The following is a 27,575-nucleotide window of genomic DNA, read 5'->3' on the forward strand; positions in this document are numbered from 1 at the left end:
TAAATTCAATTTAAATATTCAAGAACAGTATCAATGGAGAGTGCTGCATTTTCTTTTTCCAAAATGAAAAATATGTTTGGTTACATAGGAAAGTGCGCCAAAATTATAATTTAATTTAATGTATATTAATATTAGTATATATTATATGTATTTTTTAAAAATATATGTGATTTTGCAATATGGTAGACATGATTTACCTTGAAACAGTTTTGTTTATACAATCACACAATAAACACACACTATAAGTAGGTACATAAACTTTTGCCTTAATTTGATTATTAAAAAATTAAAAAAAAAAAAATTAAAAGCAAACATTTTGTTTAAAATATATTTTGATAACTAAAGAAATAGCTGTTCTTTGTATATTTTTGGCGAACCTTTACTTATTGTTTAGAGATCACTTTGTATTCGAAAAAAGAGAATCTTGGTTTCGTAACATTTATCGGTTAAAAGTGGGAGGCAAGGACAAAACTTTTTTGTACTGTATTGTTGGGGTTACCGGTATCGTTACCAAATATTTTCAAACATCTGAAATTGATTTCAGAAATTTGACTTGCACTTGAACAATCACTTGTACGAGTATTGATAACTCCCCACTACCTGTCGCTCTTATCTTTTCCTTTGCATACCTTCAACTATCTCACTCACACGCACCATTGTCGTGTCGGAATTCTCAACTGAACCATTTCTATATCTATAATTGGACGGAAAGATTTACGAATATCATCATAAAATAGGATAAAATCATTTTTTACCGCTTAAGAAAAAATTAATTTTTGCGTTTAAAAAGAAACACCATTGGGAGAACACTTAACGGATTCGTCCCATAATCAGGGCACCGCTAAGAACTTCCCGGAGTTCTAAAGAATCATCAAATCCTTTACTAATTAATTTATCGAGTACTAATTCGGGGGACTTTCAAAAATAGCGCGTTGAAGTCGCCTAATAAAAAATAAATAAAGATAAAAATGATAAAAAGAACCCCAAATATAAAAGGAAGACACTAAAAATATAATGGCCATATCGGACGTTTTTGTTTGAAAGGATAAATATTGCAAGGTAAGGAGTATAAGGAATACTGCTCACCTCACAATATTTATAAGAGGTTTAAACGATAAGTTTAAAATATACATAGTAGCAATTATTTCTAACTTATATATAAATACACTATTCTTCAATATTTTTTAGAATATCCAACCACTCCAATCTATCAATTTCTATCAAAACTTCTACAACTAGTAAATTTATTTATATTTAAAACTACTCTCATTTTTTTCGTTAATATAATAATTAACATATTTCTCATCCTAGATAAAATACTATTTTCCTACTAATTATTTTAATAAATTAAATATTAAATAACAAGAAAAAAAATATGCTATATGAAGTGTTTAATTTAATAAAAGCATTTATGGTTAAATTGTTACTTTTTTGTATAAAATATTAGAGAAGTAAAATAAATCCCTTTTCCATTGTGAAAAAATGACAGAAATTTCAGATTAGTTATTGTACTAAAAAAAATCTATTTTCCTAAATATTTAGGGAAACGCTGATCAATTTGTAAGTATATAATAACGTAAAGCTAAGACTGTCTAGTATTTGCTTTTCTCTACAGGCGTCTATAGCAATTATTACATATACTTATGAATAATTGATAACAAGTACGTATTGTGTAATTATTTTTCTTGGTCAAGTATAATAATCTTTGCATAATAAGTAATTATTGTGTTTTTATCAACTGCTACTTAATATATGTATATGATACTAAAACTTATATTTAGTCTTGTATTTGTCTCAGAATGGATTGGATATATATAATTGTATTTATACTTGGATGTATCATTGGATTCTTTATTTATGGAATGCGAAAACATCGACATTTTAAAAGTCATGGTGTAAAATATATTAAACCGATTATTCCGATTGTCGGAAGCGATTTTATGGTGTTGTCTGGATTTGAACACATATCGACATATCTAAGAAGAATTTATGAAAAATATCCGGATCAAAGGTATTTATATATATAATATAATTATTGTTTTTTTAAGTATAGTGTACTTATGTAATAAATGTCGATTATAGCTTAAAAAAATAGAAAGTCTAAGTATTTTTATTTATTTCAGATATATTGGAGTATATGATTCATTCAGACCAACTATTTTAATGAGAGACCCAGAATTGTTGAAAATGATTGCTATGAAGCATTTTGACAATTTTTCTGATCATCGAATAATAGCACCTGGCCAAAATGATATACTATTTTCAAAAACTCTTTTGGGCTTAGAAGGTTTGTACTTGTTTTGAAAATAATATTGCATTTAAGAATATGTTATAAAAATAATAAACACTTAAATTTCGTATTATTCACATATAAAAAATACTGTTTCAAGGTATTTTATTTAATCAAATATAAAGCATTTATATATTTCGATTTGTAAGAAAAAATATAATTTTATTTCAAGGTGATCAATGGAGAGATATGAGAGCTACTTTGAGTCCTGCATTTTCTTCTGCTAAAATGAAAAACATGTTTGACTACATAGCACATTGTGCAAAAAATATGAGTCAGTTCTATGTTAAAGAATTGGACAAACCAGGTGATTCTTTACTATAGTCAATATTTAATTAGTTGCACATTTATTAAACAATAGAAGTGGAAGTAAGAATTCTTACCAAAAATAAAAAAATTCTATACATAATAATTTATAATGACAATTTGCAGGCAAAGAAGTGATTGAGATTGACATAAAAGACGCATTGTCCAAATATCTAATAGATGCAATTGCATCATCTGCTTATGGTATTGAAACAAACACTTTGATCGATGACAAGAACGACTTTTATAGACTAAGCAAAGATATTTCAGAATTTTCAACAGGTCGTTTGATTAAATTTTTTATTATGGTCTCTCTTCCTTCGATCGCTAAAGTAAGTATATATTAAAATTATTATTTTTTGCTATAATGGTAAAAAAAATATTTTTCTAGTTGTTCAATGTTACTCTAACCAGTGAAAAAGTAGTATCATTTTTTTCAAATTTGGTCAAACAATCGATGAAGACCAGAGAGGAAAATAATATTGTGAGACATGATATGATACACTTGCTAATGCAAGCCAAGAAAGGCACTCTAGTTCATGAAAAGACTCCAGATGATGTAGCCGATACTGGTTTTTCAACAGTGGAAGAATCTGACGTTGGAAAGCAAACTACGATAAGAAGTAAGAGCAATAATATACCTAAGATAATAAGCAGCACCTTTAAATTTCTGTATGTTTAGAATGGGAAGATGATATTTTGGAAGCCCAAGCTTTCATATTCTTCGTGGGAGGATTTGACACAACCAATACAATGCTATCGTTCTTCTTTTATGAAATAGCGCGAGATCCAGATGTTCAGAAAAAGCTTCAAGATGAAATAGACGAGCATAGGAAACATTTCGGCAGTGATGTATCGTATTATGATCTTAAAAAGTTAACATATCTTGATATGTGTGTGTCAGGTATGTTTTTATTTATTAAACGAAAATCAAGATAGATAAACTATTTTGGAAAATGTACTCTAATTATATTGATACATTTTTAGAAATTTTAAGAATGTATCCTTCAATCACTGCAACTGACAGACTATGTATTAAAGATTTTGTTCTACCAAGTCCAGATGGAGATGCTAACAAGACGTATCAAGTATATATTATTTAGCATATATGAATTATTCACATCATTTAAATAATAAATAATATATTTTATAGATTAGAAAAGGAGAAGTGATACTTTTTCCAATATATGCTATTCATTACGATCCTGAATATTATCCGGAACCAGAAAGGTTTAATCCAGAGAGGTTCTCGAACGAAGCAAAAATAAACCCCGCCACATTTCTACCATTTGGTATTGGACCAAGAGGCTGTATAGGTATATTTTATATTATTATATTCAAAATACAGCAGTAGGAAACTATATTACTGTATATATTTAAGGTTCTCGTTACGCTCTAATGGTAGCCAAATCTCTGATCTTCCATATGCTGTCTAACTTCGAAGTAATCGTCACTAAAAATACTGAAATACCTATACAATTGGCTAACATCCCTTTTGGTATCAAGGCTAAGAATGGAATATGGGTTGGTTTGAAGAAAAGAATCCACAATTAATATATTTTTGTATAATAACATTTTTTAAATATTGTTTAAAGGCACTAGATATGTTTTAGAAAAAAAGCATATATAATTTATAAAGAGCTATTTTTAAAATCCAGCTGACTTTAAAATTAACAAGCATTCAGAATAATAGTCGACTAGTCGAATATAATGATTTAAATTGCTAATAATTAAAAAAAAATTGTATGCTACGTATAAAATAGTTATAATGACCTCACGTTCATTATGATTAAGTTTTATAATTTTTTTAGGATTAAATGCCTTTGTATTTAACATTTTTGCTAACTATGATATCGTAGTTACTAAAAATAACTTTATAAAAAAATGTTTTTTTTTAATTGTAATACTGATCTATAAAATCTAAATTAAATAAATAGAATTGAGCAACTGAGAATGTATTATGACTTTATAAGATAATAAATATCGATTTTTCATGTTATATAAAACTTTTATGAGTACGCACTTTTTATCAAAGATCAAACACTTTATCATATCAATAATATTAAGCCAGTTCATCTCAAATATTAATTGTATTAAAATAATTGCAATAATATATAATAAATACATATTAATTTATGTACTTACAATAATTGTCAAATAATTAAAAAATATAAACTTATGCTTTTCAACACATTTTAAAATTTAGTGGATCGAAAAGAAATCTTTTATTTGTAGAGCAATATAATATTTTTTTAATTGTGACATAGTGTCATTTAAATATATGTTTTTGACATTTTTGCTACATTATACAATTAGCTAATAGCTAAATGGGTAAATGATTATTAATTACTATCAAATTTCCTATCCATTTTGAAACTTTATGATTTAATTAATTTATTTAATTTTTTTGTGATTAAAATTAAATTAATTAATTTATTTCAATTAAATGTAGGGTCTTATACTTAAAACTCACGTTAATTCATTGAGACCAAAATGATCATCCATCAATAAGAAAACAAGCTTTGGACCAAACAAAAGCCTTTGTTACGACCAGAAAATCACATAAATATAACGCAAGTGTTTTTACAGTAAATATTCTCCGCCATTGAAAGAATATTTATTTGTTGCTAAACGGTCACTGATATAATAAATCACCGGATCCACAAAATTCCCGTTGTAGTATACGACCTTGGACAATGCCCATCAAGCAAATGTCGCTTTCTAAAGGCGTATACCTATTTCGCTAGTCTAAGAAATGAGTACATCTAATGGCTGGATGATCGCTGCATGATTGTGATTGGATCAGCAAGCTTTGCAGCCCTGGATAGTTAAGCTTGGACTCCGGGTAGTCACAAGCAGCCATTCGAAGAGACCAGCAGATGCTCACATCCCGTGAGGGACTCATCCATACAAGCACCACCGTAACAGAGAGACCTTTGAGGACCTCCCACGGATTTCACCCCTGCGCCAGCTTCTCGCCATTTATCGTCTGTCGCAATTATAATATAATAAAACTTTAACTAGATTCCACCAAGCGTCTCACTAGCTACAAAGTTACACCCCTATGGTTCTCAATTTACTTATTTGAATTATATTTATATATTTTAACTAAATTAAGAACACCGTGATTTAACAGGTACACAAAGTACACAATGTTTGAGAAGCACTAAAATAATATATAATTCAATTAAATTTCTATGAAATAGTTTTACATAAAAAATGTTTCAATATTATTTTAATATTTAGAGGATGAGAATCGCTGGAATGCTAGTAGTTAATTATATCTCGATTTGTATACAAGTTTAGTTTCATCCACACGATCAGACGTGCAACAACGCATTCAAAGCTTGTTACCACACATAAACAAAGTTGTCAAGATAGCAGATTGTATTTTATATATAATTATAGATTTTAAATAAAAAGCAATGTATTTGACTGTTTTCAATTATTTACTATTGCTTTTGCTCATACTTTTCGTAGCGTTATTCCTTTATGGTAGAAAGAAACAGTCGCATTTCGATAAATTGGGTATCAAATGCGTAAAACCTTTAGTGCCAATCGTTGGAACAAATTTTTGCATCTTAGCAGGGTTCGAAAACGTTGCAAAATTTGTTAAAAGAATATACAACGCATATCCGGATGAGAAGTAAGAAATTTCTATTTATACGCTTTTATATTTATAAGAAGAGTTGTATGTATTTAAAAGTATATAGTATATGTATGTAGTAAGTTATAAGTCAGTGATATCAACTGTTTATAAACTATCATTATAGATAACAAGCAATAAATATCACTGTAAATAGCAAACTCGTTTTAAAAAAAATAGTACCATATTAATCTGTGAGATTAGGAAAATCTATGAAATCCTAATTTGTGGTGATCAATCGAAATTTTAATTATATGATCAATAATCACTAACTTGATATTTGGGACACGATAGAAATTATTTCGAACCCACTATTTAGAGGTATTAGTCACAGACCATTGGTCTATAGTGTTGCTTAATAACACTTGCTGCTTAATTTAGGTTAGACAAAATGATTTATTAACAGGTATTATGCTAATATTATATCTATAAACGCCTTGACGTATATGTATGTATGTGCTTCGGTCACGCACGCCCATTGTTGTTTCAATTTTAAAGAGGCATAGCGCGGTGACCTTGTCAATGAAACAGATCGTCAGCTTACCAGTTTCTCCAAACTGTGTATCATATTACTATAATATGAAATGAAGTTAATATATAAATAGTTTTTGCTAAGTACTGTTAACATTATGCGTAAAAATCAATTCAATTGCTAAATAAGCAAGAACAAAAACGCTAATAGCTCGTAACATGAACAATAATATACACATCTCCCGATACTTTTTTCTGTAATCAGTTTATCGTCAAATAACAAATCACATTGTTGTCTTTGCAGCATTTGAAAAAATACATTCTTATTTATAGACAACCATATGAGTCATTATGGTTGACCACCCCGAAAGATAACCATCGCCAAAGTCGAATAATATGATACAAATGTTATGCCAAACTGCTTGCCAAAGACACAATTTTGCCCCAGAGGCGTATTAATGACGATGAATCTCTTATTTGCTCTAATTGGTCCAAATAAACCCACACCCTATTTGTCAAAGTTAGCCTTTCTCTTCAATTAACTTTATAAACAATTGGTATAAGAAATGTACGTGAATATTATTATTTTTCCGATTTTTATCTACTAATCTTGGCATGTATGTATGTATGTATATAAAATACACAGCACAGTAACGCGCGGATTTTTTCGGCACAGTTATGTAATATAGAAATTGTTATTCTTTTATTTTAGATACGTGGGATTGTATGACGGTTTCACTCCATGCATTCTTTTGAAGGACTTAGATCTGATCAAAAATGTTGCTATTAAGGATTTTGACACTTTTCACGATCATCGCTTGTTTGTCGATGAAGACATGGATATCTTCGGAAAAACGCTCTTGGGTCTTACTGGTAGCAAATGGAGAGACATGAGGGCAACTTTGAGTCCCGCTTTTTCGTCATCTAAGATGAAAAACATGTTCGGTTATATAGAAACATGCGCCAAGAACATGAGCGAGTATTTTTTAAAGGAATTGGACAAACAAGGTAGATTAATTTTGATATTTTTTAACTAAGCTGTGCTTATAATATAATTGATTACAGGAGTAGACGTCATAGATATCGAAGCCAAAGATACACTGTCTAAATATACGATAGATACTATAGCAACATCTGCTTTTGGAGTCGAAATAAATTCACTCAAAGACGAAAAGAACGATTTTTATAGACTGAGCAAACTTTTATCGACAGTAACTTACACACAGATGGTTAAACTTGTGACGTTGTTTATGTTTCCTAATTTTTCTAAAGTAAGGCAATAGTTATATATGGACTAAGCTTTTACTAATTAAATATAATTTTAATTATGAATATTTTATCGTTGCAGAAAATACATCTGAGCTTTTTTCAACCGGAACTAACTTCATTTTTTACTGATTTGGTCAAAACTGCTATGAAAGTAAGAGAAGAGAAGAATATAATTAGACATGATATGATTCACTTATTAATGGAAGCAAAGAAAGGCACTCTTATGCATGAAAAAATCGATGATCTTTCCGAAACTGGATTTTCAACTGTAGAAGAATCTGACGTAGGAAAGCAAACTGTCAAACGAAGTAATTATTCAATTTTAATACAAATGTTGGGAATCATTGCAGTAGAATCAACTTTTGATTGCTTTGACCTCGGTGGCTCAACGTTAGTGTCGATTATATTAACGAAATATTGTTTTTATAGAGTGGGATGATGATCTTCTAATAGCACAAGCTTTCTTGTTCTTTGCTGGAGGTTTCGACACTACTTCTACGGTACTGGCGTTCTTTTTCTATGAATTGGCTCGCAATCCAGACATTCAGCAGAAACTTCATGAAGAAATCGATGAACATCGCCAGAAATTTGGAAATACAGTATCTTATTATGATCTTCAAAAGTTGAAGTATCTTGATATGTGTTTTACTGGTAATCACATAACAATCGTTTAATCAATATTGTAAAGAAGGTTATTACAACATGTATTTATTTTTAGAAACACTAAGAATGTGGCCTCCAATAGCTGCTGTAGACAGATTTTGCTCTAAAGATTACCTTTTACCACCTCCTAACGATTCTTCAGAACCATATCTGGTAATATAAAATACATATTTTTTGTTAAGTACACATTATAGAACAAAATATTATTTTAGGTTAAAAAAGGAAGTACTATCTTCATTCCTAGTTTAGCGCTTCACTTCGATCCCCAATATTATACAGATCCTGAAAGATTTGATCCTGAGAGATTCTCCGAAGAGAATAAATCTAAAATAAATGCTACGACTTATTTACCATTTGGAATTGGGCCAAGAAATTGCATTGGTATAAATTATTTATATTTCAACTTTTATGTAAACCTATAAATAATAAAAAAAAATTTTTTAGGATCTCGTTACGCATTAATGGTGGCTAAAGCTATACTATTCCACATTTTTGCTAATTTTGATGTCGTAGTTACTAAAAAGACTGTTATACCAGTGGTATTGGAAAACGTTCCATTTAATGCGAAGGCCAAGAATGGTATATGGGTCGGATTAAAGAAGAGAGTAAATGAAAAAAATGCTTAATTAGATTATACATATATTTTATAAATATTATTTTTAATTGCATGTGCTTTTATTAAATAATCATTATATCTATAGAATAAAAATTAATAATCCTAATATAGCAATTGTTTACATATTTATTGGAGTGTACTATGTTTTTAAATTTAAATTAAGTATTTTATAAATATGGACATTTAAAAATATAGTTGAAAAAATTTTGTAATAATACATATATGTATATGTGTCTTTTCTTGTCTTCGTAGATCAAGTATAACTCCTTAGGAAACAGTCGTTACGGTCAATTCGGCGTAGCTCCGTTTGATGGGAGTACGTCTAATCTCTCGTTTATTTTAAGTCTCATTGTTAATGACCGTGACCAAAAACGGTCATTCATTAACAATGAAACAAATATCATGGCACAAGAGAGATTTTTTTTGACCACACAACACGAGTCGTTAAGAGAATCTTTTTGTGACAAAACGGTACGGACGCAATCAATCACCACATTGCAAACCCTTTCCGAAGAATTCGAAAGTCTGGGGCAAGCAGAAAACCGCCTCAATTGACCGTATAAAACCCGCCTACATCCAGACAACGGATCGAGAGACGTCGCCTGCCCCCATCGTCATTATGGAAAACACTCCACCACAAGATATTTCACATCAACAAACTACGCAGACACGATCCGGACGGCAAGTTCGATTTCCAGACCGACTTCAGGTGGGTCGCTGAAACGATAGAACCTCGTCCTAGTAACTTGAAACGTAAATACGACTGTTACGCCCAATGATTGGAATCTTACAAAAAAAAAAAACACATGGGCACCGGAACAATGGGAGTATTGCGAACAACAAAACTTACTACACCCCCTTTCATTTTTTTTGTTCTTTGTATCGTGACAATGTCACTTCGCCGGGAATATCTGTGGCGACCACACAAATAGCCACACAATTGGCCAACAAGCGTGCAACTCCTAAAGGATATAAGCCCGGACTCCGATGAGGAGAGGGCAGACGGGCAGAGACTGGCAGAAGGGCTGAGGCCCCAGACAAGGGACAGCCGGAGATAGCAGAGAGACCAGACAACCAGAGAGAGAAGATCTACCAGAAGCCATCCGGAGGAACCAGCCACGCGCCCTCACCGACGGACCAGAAGATCACTCCTGGAACTCCCGAACCACTCGCCGTACGCAGCTACAAGAGCCCTGAGACATCACTACCTGCGTCACCTTCACCGCGAGTAACGTCACGTCCATAGTCGAATGTAAATATAACTTAATAAAAATTCCATCTAGATTCACACAAGAGTCTCATTTGCCGCAAGGTCAACCACCCCTAGGGCTATGCCCCCCTAAATAATCAACCCCTCACCGACGCGCGGAACCAAGAGCAACCAAGAATTAAGAGTTTGCATACAGAGGAATAACATTTTACGTCTACCTATATTAAAAGTAAGAAAACTAGTCTGAAACCGACAATCCCACGCAAAAAGGGAAACGACATTTTACTTTTAATACGTCACGGATTATTTTATAATAAAATTCGGAATAAATATATGAGATATTTTGCCCTTTATATTTATTGGTGGCTTATAATTGTCCATCAATATTTTTTTCTTCTAATAAATAAAGGGTTAAAAAGCCGGAATAAAAGCTATCTAAAATGCACTTTTCCTTCTCAAACGAGAAATGCGACTAAAAATTGACAAGCTGTGGGTTCGTTAATATTCTCGGCGTCTGGTGGAGGGAGGAGGTTTCATGGAACTAAAAACCAATTCATGCTTAGGTTTATTTAATAAAAATATAGCCAAAACCATCAGGTTTAATTTTGTAAAATTATTTTACTTTTCAAACTTTTATATAATTTTTAAATACAAATAGTTTAAAATAAAACACTTTAAAAGGTGAAGCAGAAGAAGCGAAATGTATAAATCATAAATAGAAGCATGAAAAGGTTAAAAAAACGTGACTCAAATTTATTTTCAATAACCCACGTTTTTTTATCTTTTTTGGAACGCAGCTTTAATATATTTCCGAGAAACGGGGTTATCTCATTCTATGTAATAACGGTCGTTACATAACCATATTATTTTAAATTTTAAACACAATGTCAAGTTAAAAAATAATAAAATAAAAGTTTTTTGTTAGCAATCTCATTGAGAATGCTAAAAAAAATTTAACTTATCTAATCGGGCTCTTTAAGATACTGATATATAAATATAGATTGACACAAGTAGATTAAAAAATAAGCAGCCATTTACATTTGATACTTTAATCTACATTTATCATTATAACATACAATTTATTTATTGATAACAAAATAATATAAATTATGAAAATTTAATATTTTTATTTTGTATTTTATTACAGCATCATCAACACAGCTATAAAAACGCTTAATTAAATTAATTATATTTACAATTTTATGTAAATATACGTCAAAAATAATAAAAATTAAACGTTAACAGTTATAAACTATTTAACGTGTTTAACTGTTAATGTAATACGTTAATAAACAACGGTAATTTAGAAAGATGCAAGTTTGTCTAAACAAAACGTTGATGAAATTATAATTTAAGAACACATAAGAATTGTACAACAGCAATGCAAGCTTTTAAAAGCCATCAGTTATTATTAATTAATACAACATACAAATCTTCAAATATATTTTTTCATAAGCATCTAGACATGTTTAAAAAATTATATTTGTATTGGATCGAACAAGTGTTGTACGTATTCTTTGTAATTATCGCACGGTCGCTTACCGTGGGACCACTTTGAAAGCTAAGCTTACATGGATCGAAGGCAAAGCGAGTCTTTACATTTTTTTTATAACTACATGTGCAGAATAAAATCTCTTTTTTACATAATTCAGTTAAGATTTTATTGCATGATTCTAATATTCGCCTAACAGCAACTTTAATTCAAGTTCAAATTGAAAAAATATAAATTCGTCACGCTTGAATTAACTCCTGGCTATTCCATACGACAAAATGTTTTGGCTAAGTCTGGCGATCGAAGTAAAAAGGTTTTTTAGACTTTAGTGGTATTGAGCTAAATGTCTAGACTGGTATTGGGTCATTAGTGTCAATGTTGTCGGATAAATAGGAGGATATATCAATAATTCTCCTGTCTGGTCTTTTCTTGACCAATGGTGATACTGGAATAAAATTGTCTTGCACATGTTTCGTTACTTTTTCAAGTATCAAAATAATTAATAAAATTAATTTAAAAAACAGGTCTTATAATCAAAACAAAAAAATATTTTTAGAAACATTTTTGGATTAAAAGTAAAAAATCATTTTTTTTAGAATCAATAGTTTTTTAAAAATCATTTAAGATTACAAAGATTTTCACCAGATGTATGTCGTAGTTTTTTAGGTTACATATCATGGATTATATATGTATGTCAACACAAACTTTTATTTTTAGACTTCATTTAAAAATATATATTTTTTAATGGGAAGGTACAACCAGCTGCGCCATTAACACTAAGGTCATTCACACAATCATTTAATTATCAAGAAAAAAATAGTAAATAATAACTCGTTTTGACAAGAGGCCCAACAAAAATAAGAGAATACTCAATACCAAAATTACGTAATATTTAGAGATTTCACAGATCATCTACCTGCTAGCACACTAACCCTTCCCAAACACCAGAAAAAATATACTTTGGTGCGAAAAGGATGCGCGATAAATGATGCGTCCATCCTGCATAAAAAACGCAATTGTAATTTTACCCCTGCACTAACGATCTTCAAAAGTTCACATTGCAGTTTCTCTTCTTCAATGCGTAAACACATTTCAAGCGATGCAATTGGACCACCAGAAACTGAATCTGTGATTCGACACGACTGTCTCGAGTCAAAAATAAACCAGAACGATCCAGACGACTTTAGAAGGCACTGAGTGTATAAAAACACATTGATTGTATAAGAACACAATACCCGGGTATCGGTTTGAAAAAACAGTCGTTTATTATTAATAAAAATATGCTTTTTATCGTTATTCAAACCATGCCAGACCACAGCACACGTCTGTTTCAAAAGCTTCAATTGCGTCGGAAAAGAAATTTTAGCATCATATCACTAGTCTAACAAAAAATAATATATATATTCAATCAATCAAAAATCAAAAAGTAGGTAAAGAAATCTATAAAAAAAATGCGTCGCTCAGTTTAACAAGTGCGTATCCATCAGTGGTTTTAATTGCACAAACGCATCTAAGGGCAGTGTAAGACCTTAAAAAAGCATACACATACAACCTATAAAATAATAAGCGGTCAAGACAATATTTTGTAAGAATTTTTTTATTATGAAACGGTAATATTTCTTAGCAGCTAATTAGTGATAAAAAATATGTCTAATAATAAAATATTAGAAACGCTTTCATAAAAAAAGAACTCGAAATATTTCCTTGATTTAATATGAAATAAAGGAGCAAAGTCTACATATAAAATTTTAACACAACACAAACATTTACTTTGAGAAACGCTGGCCAATTTATGAGTATAAATTCTATATATTATTAACCTGTTATGCCATGACTGTTGCTCAGTCATTGATAATACTTTGAGATGTGTGTATCTATTTAAATAAATATTTGATATCGGGCGTGTTTTTGTGATTATATTTTTTGTTATCGAGTAATATTAAAGGTAATTAATTAATTTTTTTTATTAATATTATGTAATATACATTTAATATTTCATTATTTTTGGTCATAAGATGGATTGGCTATATTTTTTCGTATTCATACTTGGGTGCATTATCGGACTCCTTATTTATGGATCGCGAAAACAGCAACATTTCACTAAGTATGGTATAAAATACATTAAACCGATTATTCCCATTGTTGGAAGCAATTTTGTGGTTCTTTCTGGAATTGAACATGTTACGACATATCTAAAAAGAATTTATAACACATATCCGGATCAGAGGTATGTATATATATAAATTATAAATATATTTGTTATTATACAAATAATTTTTTGTCAACTATATATATAAAAAATATATAGGTATATTGGCATATATGAATCACTCCAACCAGCTATTTTAATGAGAGATCCAGAATTGTTAAAAATGATTGCTATGAAGCACTTCGATAATTTTCCTGATCATCGTTTAATATCACCTGGAAAAGACGATATTTTTGTAAAAACCCTTTTGGGATTAAAAGGCACGTGAGAGTTAAATTTCTTAATATGAACTTTAATTTAATAATATGTTACTATATATATATATATATTTAATAATATGTTACTATATATATATGGTAATGTTTTATATTAGTGTTTACAAATGTTTCGACTATATCATAAAAAAATTGACAATAACATTATCGTTCTCAGGTGATAAATGGAGAGACATGAGAGCTACGTTAAGTCCTGCATTTTCTTCTTCAAAAATGAAGAACATGTTTGGTTACATAGAAAAGTGCGCCAAGAACATGAGTCAATTTTATGTAAAAGAGTTGGAAAGATCAGGTGATTTTTATTATAAGACATATGCATATCTTTTCAATATAATATATAGTAAAATGTAAATGGGATTGGAATGCTTTATAATATAACCACTAATAAAAAGTTGCAGGCAAAACTATGATCGAGATAGATGTAAAAGACTCACTATCTAAATACCTAATAGACGCAATCGCATCGTCTGCTTTCGGTATCGAAACAAACACTTTGATCGATGACAAGAATGAGTTTTATAGAGTTAGTAAAGATATTTCTGAATCTTCAATAGGTCGCTTAATAAACTTTTTTATCATTGTCACAATCCCTCCGATCGCTCAAGTAAACATATTTTTAATAACTATTATTTTTTATACTCAAATCAACACTTACTCAACTATAAATATGATTTTTAGCTCTTAAATTTGACTTTCTTCGGTAAAGAATATTCGTCCTTTTTCTCTAATTTGGTCAAAAAATCAATAAAGGCCAGAGAGGAAAATAATATCGTGAGACACGATATGATACACTTGCTAATGCAAGCCAAGAAAGGCACTCTTGTTCATGAAAAGACTTCTGATGATGTGGCCGATACTGGTTTTTCAACTGTGGAAGAATCTGACGTTGGAAAGCAAACTACGAAAACTAGTAAGTACAATAATATACTTTAAAATCTAAAGATAACTAATCAGGCGCGTACGGTGAGATACATTATCTTTCGCTCGCTCGCGTGTTCAGGGCCGGCCCTAGGTTATTTGGCGCCCCAGGCAAAAATAAATTTGCACATCCCCCCCCTCCCTTATTAATACTTCAATAACTTATTACATGAGCACAAAAATATATTTCAAATGAAACTAGTTTAATTTTATATTTAACACCATACTCTTTTTTGCGATTGTGGGTATGTAAGAATTTGTAGTTTATTTTTCGTCGCCATTTTTTACGCGTGAAATAATCTAAAGAGTACACAGTAGTGTATACAAAAAAAATATCAGATTATATTCTTTAACAATATTGTTTGATAATTTTAAGTGAATATTGCGCCTTTTATTGGTATCACGGCGCCCCACAAGATCTAGCGCCCCAGGCGACCGCCTGTACTGCCTGCCCCTCGGGCCGGCCCTGCGCGTGTTAAGTGACGAGACTGAGTGAGAGGTAAAGGCGTGCGTTACACCTGCTCCGCACGCCCACTTCTTCTCACTCACTCTCGTCACTTAACAAGCGAGCGAGCGAAAGGCAATGAATCTTACCGTACGCGCCTCTAAGTATTACCTCAATATTGCTATTTATTTAGAATGGGAAGATGATATTTTGGAAGCCCAAGCGTTCATATTCTTCGTCGGAGGATTTGACACAACCAATACAATGCTATCGTTCTTTTTCTATGAAATGGCACGAGATCCAGATGTTCAGAAAAAGCTTCATAATGAAATAGACGAGCACAGGAAACACTTCGGCAATGATGTGTCATATAATGATCTTAAAAAGTTAAAATATCTTGACATGTGTGTATCTGGTATGTTTATATTTATTAAACGAAACATACTGCTTAATTAAATTAATGTCTTAGTATAATACACATTTAAAAAATTATATTCTGATTATACTTTTACATTTTTAGAAATTTTGCGAATGTATCCCTCAATTCCCGCAGTCGACAGACTTTGTAATAAAGACTTCGTTCTACCAAGTCCAGATGGAGATGATAACAAGACATATCTAGTATTATATATTTAGTTTAACACATACAAATATATCACAATTTTTTTTTAATTTTAATTAATCACTCAATTATATAGATAAGAAAAGGAGAAGTGGTACTTTTCCCAATATATGCTATTCACTACAATCCTGAGTATTATCCTGAACCGGAAAAGTTCAATCCAGAGAGGTTCTCAGACGAAGCAACAATAAACCCGACCACGTTCCTTCCATTCGGAATTGGACCAAGAAACTGCATAGGTATTTGATACATTTATATATTTAATGTTGTTGGAAATTATCTATTTTTTTTTATATATTTCAGGTTCTCGTTATGCTCTAATGGTAGCCAAATCTTTAATCTTCCACATGCTGTCTAATTTTGAAGTAGTTGTTACAGAAAAAACGGAAATACCTGTAAAGCTGGCTTACATACCTTTCGGTATCAAGGCTAAGAATGGAATATATATTGGCTTAAAGAAAAGAGTAAACAATTAATACGTTTTTTTTTTGTAATCGGTGCTCACTTCTTATCATAGATTAAAATGTTTCATCATGATAATGAAATTAAATAAGTGTTTCACATATAATATATATTTTAGTAAAAAATATTGATATTCGTATGTATGACAATAATACGTTGATATCTGTACCGCAGTGATGATGAAGAGCTATTTTTAAACTTTAATTGAATCCAATTTTCCAGTATACTGAATAATAGTTGAGCAATTGTTAGTTGTAAATTAACAAAAAACTTTTTATTTTAATAAAAAAACTTGAAAATTAAATTTATGCGTTTTAATGGAATGTACAGTCCGTCCAAGATATGAACGCTCATCGTCACAGTATTGGTGAGAGCATATAATAGGGTGACCATGTGAAATTACAAGTGCAATTAATTTTTTTTGTTGAGGAAAGTGTAAAATATCACTTTCTTACTTATTTTGATTATTTATATACATATTTAACTCAAAAACATGAGAGCAGGTTTGGTATCACTGGTTGAATATCTGTTCAATATAATATTTTTTAAAATACCAATAGGAATTGTTTTATTGATTACAAAATACCACAACATGACAATAATTTATAATAAAAATATAACACATTATTTTTAATGCAATTTCCAACGTATGGTCCCCTACACATTAAAACAGCCCTGATTTAGTATTGGTAACGTTCTCCTATATAAACAAATTCGCGGAAAACTGTGTATGTATGCATGTATGCGTACACGCACCCTTATTTCCAACACAACGATGATGAGCGTTAACATCTTGGATGGACTATACCTTATCGACACATTTAATTAAATAGTGAGCCAACATACAGTACATTTGTGATATGTACACGACCTAGCTCCAGTCTGAGAGATTAAGAAAGTATAAGAAATCCGGATGTGTGATGATTCAATCGGAATTATAATTATATAATAATCACAAATTCTGATTTTTTTTAAACGATGGTTATTGAAAAATACTGAGGTTCATATGAGATTCAAACCTAGGCTTTTTAAGTATAAGTCATTAACTATTATATCACTAGTCTATAATGCTTGTGTTTTTATTTAATTTAATAAAATTTGTAATATTATGTGGGAAGTCCATTGAGCTTCATAGTTAACGTTAAAGTTGTTTAAACAATAATTTTAAAATTATGAAAAGGAAAAACAATGTGTTAACATATACCATAATTGTTCGTTTAGCAGTATTTAATAACCATTTTGTGTATAAATTATGAAATAGAAAATGCGTCTAACCGGTGTAAAAACCACTATTGTAATCTACCCCTTTTCAGTTGCATTTTATTCAAAGAGTATACATTTTACGTTGTTCGAATATGCATGCGATGCAATTGATCAACCAACTTCTGTAACTCTGTTTTGATAGAGATGACACTTTGTCTCAACAGGAGACGATCAAGCGGTCAGAGACAATCACACGCATCGAGAGCAGACGAGCACATAATTCGAGACTACAGATAATCATACTGAGAACAATCAACAAACACCATACCTTTTCCACCATATTTACAAAGACAGATACTCTTATCTCTCACTCCCTCTCGTCACTTAGAACGCGAGCGAGCGAAAGGAAAGAGATCTCACCGTACGTGTCTGCTCAACCGAAACTATCTTTGGATAAATATATAACGCAAAGTATTTCTAAAATCGTAAATAATACAAAAGGAAAAGATAAAATTTACTTTGCTTGATGGGTGGCAATTAGACACAGATTGAGCCGCTGTGCTATCAGAGTGCCGCCTAGTTTTGTGGCAAAATATATTGGGCCCCCACACCCTTGCATAACATTGCGTTCAATGCACCATAATAACCAGATATTTTGACCGAAATGTAAGCTGATAAAATGTATTTGCATTTGAAAGTCATGAGCTGAAAATATTTTTATTTTTAATTACACTATTTTTTTATAATGTTTTAAAATTCGATGGCAACTCTAGATTAACTATATACCAAAATAAGCTTTAAGTGATTTACTATTGATATTGCTACCTGATATATGCTGCATAATATGCAATGCAATATAAATAAATTAAGAGTCAGCGTGACTTGGCATTCAAAAACCCGTTTTAATGGAAAGTAATTCTGCGTGGTCAGTGGCCAAATGTTTGAGGATCACTGTTGAGATAACTGGCAGACGGATATTATTTAACATTCGCGTGATGGCGATTTAGTACCGAGGTGAACTCGGCTCAACAACAACGTAACACTGTAGTAACAATCTAAACGTAAGTTTGATTCAATTTATATAACAGTTCATAACACAAGTTTTTTTCTGATGCTGCTTTTTGTTATGTACTATATACTAATTTATTCAAGATTGAGCTTGATACATTGTCTAAGGAATATTCGTAATATAAACAAACAAAGGCAGTATTCGAGAGTCAAGTACAAAAGAACTGACTCACATGATGCAGCATTTTCATAAAACAAGTTAATTTATATATTTTGCTTCATTGTTTCTATCTATCAAATTAAGCGATCTGATATCAACTAATTGATACTGCTATTTATATTACTATCACATATACAGATAACCAGTTATACTTGCAATTTCACCATATTATGTAAACATCATTTTACCACCTGTTAACAAATATATTGTATTATCTGTCCATAGAATTTTAATACAGAATAGTGTATTTTTACAAAGATTAATACACTTTTAATGCTTCAGTTATCTATTGTATGGAACGGATATGATGTAATATTAAGTGTAATTAGTAACGATTAAAAAAATGGTTTTACTTCATCCGTTGTATAATACTTGTGTTTATGTCACTATTTGGTATTTTCAAACATTTTTTGACTTTGCAATTTGACATTAATTACTAAAATTTTGTATTTTGTCACAGGCATGATTGCAAACCATTGTACTATTTATGGTCAAAACAATCAACAGAGAGTACAAAAAATATTTATAATTTAAATTATTTTTTATGTATTATTACACTATGTTTAAATAATAGTTATTAATATATATCAAAAATTAATTTGAGCTGCGTCTTTAGCAACTCTATAGCGAAAAGATAAAATCAATTTTAATAATATTAAAAATCTGTAATGTAAATTTATATAATTATAAAAAGCACTGCACAGAAAAGTAACAATCAAAAACTATTAAAAAAAAAGAAACGCAACGGTCGCGACAAAGGAAAAACGTAAAGAAAAACTGTCAGAATCTATTAATTTTTCATTGAATTCCTTAAAGTTTATATACACTATATTTATATTAATTATTTTCTAAATACGACTTCCCTAAATCTCATAAGATGCCCGTAAAACGGTTGACGTCAATAGACGTCCATGGCATTAATGGAACATTTTATGTTGACGTCAACAGAGAATAAATTAATTATAGAAAAATAAAAAAGTAACGATTTTTATTTAAAAGTATTAATAAACATTTAATAAAATAGAAATGATTTATTTTTAATAATTATTAAATGAATTTATGTATTTAATTAAACACTTAAATAATCATTACTTTAATTATTACGTAAGGGTTAAAGGCATTTCAAAGCTAATTTGAAACCTAAAAATGGGTTTCCAACTTAGCAAAATAATAATAAAAAAGCTTTTGCTACATATCCTCTTAAAAATATGACGCGGAAAAATAATTCATTTTATATGACTAACCTTTTGTATGTGTGTTATAATGTGACTAATTATAAGTCATTGATTGTGTTGTAGCTGATTTTCGATGTTTGAATTCCCGCTCTCCTAGAATCATACATATTTTTTAAATGTATCAATATAAAAACAATATAGCTTAATATTTTATATAAAAATAAAGAATATACATCTAATTATACACGTTAAATAACAAATTAATAATTAATACATGAGAACTTTTTTTTATTAGACTATTAGTGACTTTATAATTAAAAACACATTTTTCACGTTTCATGTGGAAATATAAAAGTATGTGTTGAATAACATTTTTCATTTAAAAAAAATATAATAGACTGATCTATTTATTAAGACTAAAAATAGACACTTTAAGGTAAGCGCAATGTGTTATTTAAAAATTTAGAGACCGTTGTCTATTTTTGATGGAATTTATTTTGTACATCTTATCTCAAGCAATGTTTTTTTGAGCAGCATAATATATTTTGATAATTTTATAAAACCAATTAGCTTGGAAAAGTAAATATATATTAAAAACAATAAATATAAAATTAAATCACACACACAACGAAATAAATATAATTTTTTTTCTTAAAAGTTATGTTACTTTTAGTAAGGTGACCAGTATTGCTTTCAGCAATATTGTACTGTAAAGGATTAATATACATGATTTTTTAACAGGTTATATATTAGTAAAATCATTATATATTAGCAATATATTATTGCCATTGAAATTATATCAGTTCTTATAAATATACATAATTTTTGTATAACTGTTGCAAAAATTGCCTAAAACAAATTTAATTTTTTTATTTTATATTTTAAAAATATTTAAATTTTATGTATTATTTAAAAAAAAGATTTTAAGAATATACGCTAATTCTTATTTTAAATAATTAAAATGAAAAGGGGATTGAATCCTTAAATATTAGCAGACGTTGAAATTAAATGGCCGTTCAGGAATCTTCTTTTGACCAACTGTCAAATCGTAACTGTCAATCGCACGCGCGTGCATTGACCTTTGTACATTTGTTTATAAAAAATGTAATTTGATGATATCTACGCTTTTCTAAATTAAGGTATGCACAATGTTTATTTAATCAAGTTCAACTAAATGTTTAAATTGCTGTCATTTAGGAAATTACGCGTAAAACTGCTTTGTATATACACATCACAATGGAATCAGATATTAAAACATTTTCTGGATTGCATATAATTTATTATGAATGAAAGAATATCATCTATATTTTTCTGATCAGTAAGTATTTTATATATTGAAATATAAATGCTATAACAAACTCTGACTTGTTAAATATTATATATGCAATATTTACATTAAGGGTTAAAATATAATCACCGCCTATGTACTCTATAATATTAAATTAAGTGTAAAATGCATTACTTTTAATCAATACATAAATAACATTATTACTTTAAGCATGAAATTAGTGTCCTTTCACTTATTTTTTTTAATGTAATAATCTGATAATACCGATCTCCCAGACATGATAGAAATTTAAAAACACTAAGGTCCATATGGGATTTGAACACAGGTCTTTCAGGTCAATAGTCGGAGACTTATACCACTCGTCTATTAACTTTATTCATTTAAGTCGGTCAATAGTTTATTTAGATATATAATTTCTGTTTTTGGTCGTAATATAGAAAGAAATACATACTATGTATTATACAAAACGAATCAAAATTCGATCGCAAATATTAAGTTTTATAAAGAACATACTAAGTTGTACTAAGTAAGCTGTACAACTTAGTATGTTCTATAAGCTGTACAACTTAGTAAGAAATAATATTTTGACAGAATTAACTATTCAGGTTGTGCATTATACTATTATATGATATTTACCAACTATGTGTATACTCTATTTGTTACATTATCTGTAGGTATTTGTTTTATAAAGAACACAGTAAGTTAATATGTTAAATTTGACCATTCTTCAAGAAAAATGACCCCATAGAACAAAAACCGTTAACATTGTAACGAAAAGTAAAATAATTGTCACAATTAACCCTCTTATATACTTTAGCTATAATAGTTGATCATAAGTTTATATTAATAATTATATACTTTGCAATTACACAAATATTTCAATGTCCGAAAATTCATAAGCCGCTTTGAAAATTAACCTTTTATAATTGTCTCCATAGTGTATTCAACGTTTTCTTTCATTCCTCACGCATGTTATATACATATATATTGCATTTTTATAAATAAAACGTACCTAGTTAATTTGCAAGCTGAACAACGCTTTCAACCAAATTGTATGAACGAAAAACAGCTTTCACTTTGTCAGCCATCTTGTTTTATTTTATTTGAATTATTCATTTTTTTTTTTTTTGGTCGACATTATTCAAATATTTAAATTATTTTTTTCATCTCCTTGTACTTTTCATAGTTTAGCTTTAGATTTTTGTGAATATCCTGCAGTCCTTCTTTCAATGCTTATTTCTCTATATTTTTAAACTGTCAAACATTGCAGTTTAAAAATATCTAACTACAAATGAATTGATACTTCATCTAAATTAAAAAAAAGTGTATCTCCAATTAGTTTCAACTCAATTTCTTCTTCTTTATCTAATTCTTATATCAAAAGATAAGAGGCTACTCATTTTTACACTGCAGCAAACATGTCAAATACAAGTTGGGTGTTTTTACTTAAGTTAACTGCTAAGACCGTTAAAATGCGTTGCTATATCATAAAAATATAATATTTATTTATTATTGGACTCATATTTAAACTCAGGAATTCATTTACTTCGTTATCTATGAATTTTAATATTTCCTCTTTCTGCTGGTGTACTTTTCACATACCTAACAATCCTGTCTATGCACGATATAAAAAGCATACATCATCGTCAATCTCTTCAATAAACACTCTAAAGATCTCTGTTGATCAAATATTATTTATTATTTTAACAAAAACTGACATTACCTGTTTGCAACACGTACCTGCAAATATAACACAGTGATTGGTTATTTGTCTTGCAACTGTTGGTACGAATGACCATTTAATTTTTTTTAATACAATTCCAACTTATCTTTCATGACCTTTTTATTCCAATACAAATATCTTTTCAGGTTACAATGACGCAATATAAATATTTTACATAGAGCACAATTTTTGGTAAACAACTTTAATGAAAATTAGAGGTTGAACAATGTCTTTAAAATCTGTGCTGAATTATAAAATAAAAATTGATAAGCTTTCTGCTTTTATTCTTTCCAAAGATTTATGGATATAGGTACTGGTCGATTAGTGCCAGGCTTACACTGCGTTTGCACACATACACTGAAGCAATTGTGCACACAATTTAAACGAGACTCCACTTATCTGCTTATTGCAAGGGTGGCGTCTATTTCAAGCTAGTGTTGTAATACCACCCTTCAAACTATAGATATGTAACACTACTGACAATTTAAAGAGCAATAAAGCAGTGATATGTATATGGCATAAATATTAAAGCTATGTTTATTTATTATAAATATTATATATAGCCCAAAGCGTTACAACACGGTAATTACAATCAACAATTATTAAATAGCGAAACACCAGACTGAAAAACAGTTACATATATTTTAATAATTATATATTAATATTACAATTTAAATTAATAGACATTATAATGCATGACTTAGATATCATGATATTTATCCGTGAGATTAGGGAAATCTAGAAAAACTCAATATATATTGTTCAGTACGAATAATTCTAATACAAAGATAAATCCGGTGTATATTAATAACATTGATATATATTTTCTAGATCATGGCGTGGAGCGGCTTAATAGACATGTTCTTTTTTTCTCTGGGTCTATTTATAGCTTATTGCATCTATGGAAAATGGAAACAGATGCGCTATAGAAATACAGGAATCAAATATGTGACACCTCCGTTTCCAATATTCGGAAATAACATAAAAATGTTAGCTGGTATTGAGAATATGACGACGTTTGTCTCCAACGTGTACAACGCTTATCCAGATCAAAAGTAATATTGAATTTTGACTAATAATTATTAAAAAATATATAAATTTTAATATGCTTGTATTGTACAATAGATACATTGGCATATTTCAAGGATTGAGCCCATTGCTCGTTTTGAGAGACGTAGAGCTCATTAAGACGATTGGAGTTAAAGACTTTGACACTTTCCACGATCACTTGTCATTAATTGACGAACAAGGACAAGACCTGTTTGGAAAGACTTTGTTCAGTCTCAAAGGTGAGTCTTTGTGGAATAAAAATGCTTGAATAAATATTCATTTATATACGTGGATATTGGTAGAATATTTTAAGATAAAAATTAAGATAGAAGTGGTTAATGTTCATACAATTTTTTTATTTTTATTATATTTTAATACAAATCTGAGCATAATGTCTTGATAGTTTTCCCCAATGATTTCATTTAAATAAACGAAGGTATACATTAAAAAAAAATAATGATTCATATTCAAGTACGCTACAAACTAGCGTATCGCCAATAAATTGTTTAAGCGATACGCGCTCCGCATAACGAAGCTGAGAATCCTTGACACCTTATTGCAAATATTGGCGATGCTTATACAAAATCTTCGTCTCTACTCAAGTGTCACTTCCAAGTCATCGACAAAATTATTTCTGCTTAAAACACCTCCTCCTAAATTATAAGAGAATTCCGTTGGGTAAGATGATTTGGAAAATGTAACAACTTAACTATTTGTAAAGTAAATGAATCTAAATTTAGGCAAATACTATGAACCACTTTCAGGTCATCAGCATATAATAAATATTTAAAGTTATTATTTGCCCCATGTATGTCGTTAATAAAGAGTAAAAAAACAGAGGACCCTGATTGGATCCCTGTGGTATTCCAGAATGAGCGAATTGCCATAGTTAATTGCTGGTTGCCATAATGTTATATTTATAAATTACAGGTAACAGATGGAGAGAAATGCGAGCAGCGTTAAGTCCTGCCTTTTCGTCTTCAAAAATGAAGAACATGTTCATTTACATAGAACAATGCGCAAAGAATATGAGCGAATTTTACCTTAAGGAGTTGGAGAGACAAGGTATACAAAAGTGTTTCAATATTTAATATGTTTTATTTTTACTGTGCTTTTAGATGTATTTTTTGATGATAATTGTATTACATAATTATTATATAATTTTTTTTATTTTTAATTACAGGAAAGGATGTGATTGATTTTGAAGCAAAAGATACATTTTCAAAATACACAATTGACACGATTGCCACGTCAGCTTTTGGAGTCGTTAATGATTCGCTAACAGACAACAACAACGAATTTTACAGAATGAGCAAACTCACGTCTAACTTCGACAAATTTCAAACCCTAAAATTATTCATTCTAGTGTCTTTTCCTAAGCTAGCTAGGGTAACTTGACATATACAGATTTTTAATATGTTGCCATGAAATTTAAATAAAAATATTAATGTACATATTTCAGATGATGAATTTGACAATAGGACGTCCTGAGATGTCAGCATTTTTCACTAATTTGGTCAAAGGATCTATGAAGAACAGGGAAGAAAATAAAATCATCCGACATGACATGATTCATTTGTTGATGCAAGCGAAGAAAGGATCATTAGTTCATGAAAAAGATGCAGAAGATACAGCAGATACTGGTTTTGCAACTGTAGAGGAATCAGCATTGGGAAAGAAAACATCAAACATGCGTAAATATTCACACGATACATTATAATATCATATAAATATTTTTCTTAATATGTTGTTGATATTTCAGAATGGACGGACGAATACTTGGTGGCTCAAGCGTTCTTATTCTTCATTGGAGGATTTGACACAACTTCTTCAGCACTCGCATTCTTTTTCTATGAAATATCTAAAGATCCAGAAATACAGAAAAAGCTGCATGAAGAAATTGACGAACATAAAAAAAAATCAGATAACAAATTTGTGTATTATGACATTCAAAAGTTAACATATCTTGATATGTGTGTTTCAGGTTAGTTTCTAAACCTATTTTGATTACGGTCTAATGCAATATTATAATAAAATTATTATTTTATAGAAACTTTAAGACTATGGCCTCCAGCTCCTGCTGTAGATAGAGTTTGCGATAAAACATACAACCTTCCTCCTCCATCAGACGATTCTGATATTACATTTGAAGTAAGAACTATATTATATATTTAATATGAATCAACGAAATCTAATATTACGATGTTTTCAGTTAAGAGAAAACGAATTAATTTGGCTGCCAATATACGCTCTACATCGTGATCCAAAGTTATTTTCAGACCCTGATAAATTTGATCCCGAAAGGTTCTCCGATGAGAACAAACACAATATCCAACCAGGGTCTTACATTCCATTTGGAATTGGTCCTAGGAATTGCATAGGTTTTACTCAATATATTTATAAAGGTATTCCTTTACTTTGAAGCTATATTAATTATATAATATTATTCAATTTTAGCATCTCGCTATGCGCTGATGGTGGTCAAGGCAGTGATATATCACATTTTGTCCAATTTAGAAGTTGTTGTGACTGCAAAGTCTGAAATTCCATTAAAACTGGCAAATATTCCATTTAATATGAAGACTAAAAATGGTATTTGGGTTGGTTTCAAGAAAAGAAATACATAACTATACAAGACAATATCTTTTTTTCAACTAATAATTGTATTTTAATATAGTTATAAAATATATTACAATTTAAATGAATGTAACAAACTTACTATACTTTATAGATTTTAATCATGTTAATTACTTAATTTTTTTGTAAGGTATTTTAATACCATACTAGTGAGATTATTGTATAAAGTATGATATATAAGCTTAATATTATATTTACAAATAAAATATATTGTTATTATTAAATTATACTTATTTATTGAAATCCTTCTAAGTTATTAAATTATTGTTTTGATATTTATGGAATATGTGCATACTCAAATTAAATTTGAAAACAAATAATAATAAAATCCTGTTGCACAAAATGTCACATGCGCCTATGACGGATGGCAAGGTTAG

The 27,575-nt window shown here is 29.6% G+C and overlaps 1 protein-coding gene and 1 long non-coding RNA gene across 2 annotated transcripts; both read left to right on the top strand.

Moving 5' to 3' along the window:
* Positions 1–1,798: 1,798 nt before the first annotated feature.
* On the top strand, positions 1,799–27,415 carry LOC148227035 (uncharacterized). The gene is made up of 37 exons (XM_088201906.1): positions 1,799–2,011; positions 2,124–2,287; positions 2,463–2,597; positions 2,723–2,928; positions 2,988–3,219; positions 3,279–3,500; positions 3,584–3,684; positions 3,750–3,912; positions 3,978–4,148; positions 6,020–6,242; positions 7,426–7,721; positions 7,779–7,984; positions 8,062–8,290; positions 8,412–8,633; positions 8,701–8,798; positions 8,858–9,026; positions 9,090–9,265; positions 9,514–9,577; positions 10,254–10,489; positions 13,979–14,190; positions 14,272–14,432; positions 14,605–14,739; positions 14,840–15,051; positions 15,126–15,357; positions 16,004–16,225; positions 16,331–16,431; positions 16,509–16,671; positions 16,736–16,905; positions 24,343–24,566; positions 24,637–24,800; positions 25,492–25,626; positions 25,745–25,950; positions 26,024–26,255; positions 26,324–26,545; positions 26,612–26,712; positions 26,774–26,942; positions 27,019–27,415. Exons 1-37 carry the CDS (start codon positions 1,800–1,802, stop codon positions 27,186–27,188), a joined length of 6,756 nt encoding a protein of 2,251 aa, XP_088058032.1. The 5' UTR covers position 1,799; the 3' UTR covers positions 27,189–27,415.
* LOC148227036 (uncharacterized) lies at positions 21,533–21,928 on the top strand. The gene is made up of 3 exons (XR_015812079.1): positions 21,533–21,639; positions 21,698–21,818; positions 21,901–21,928. It is a non-coding gene; the product is annotated as an uncharacterized LOC148227036 (long non-coding RNA).
* Positions 27,416–27,575: the final 160 nt, after the last annotated feature.

Source organism: Plectrocnemia conspersa, unplaced genomic scaffold (assembly GCF_051122295.1).
Source record: "Plectrocnemia conspersa isolate PC_06_02 unplaced genomic scaffold, ASM5112229v1 ptg000013l, whole genome shotgun sequence".
Lineage (NCBI taxonomy): Eukaryota > Metazoa > Arthropoda > Insecta > Trichoptera > Polycentropodidae > Plectrocnemia > Plectrocnemia conspersa.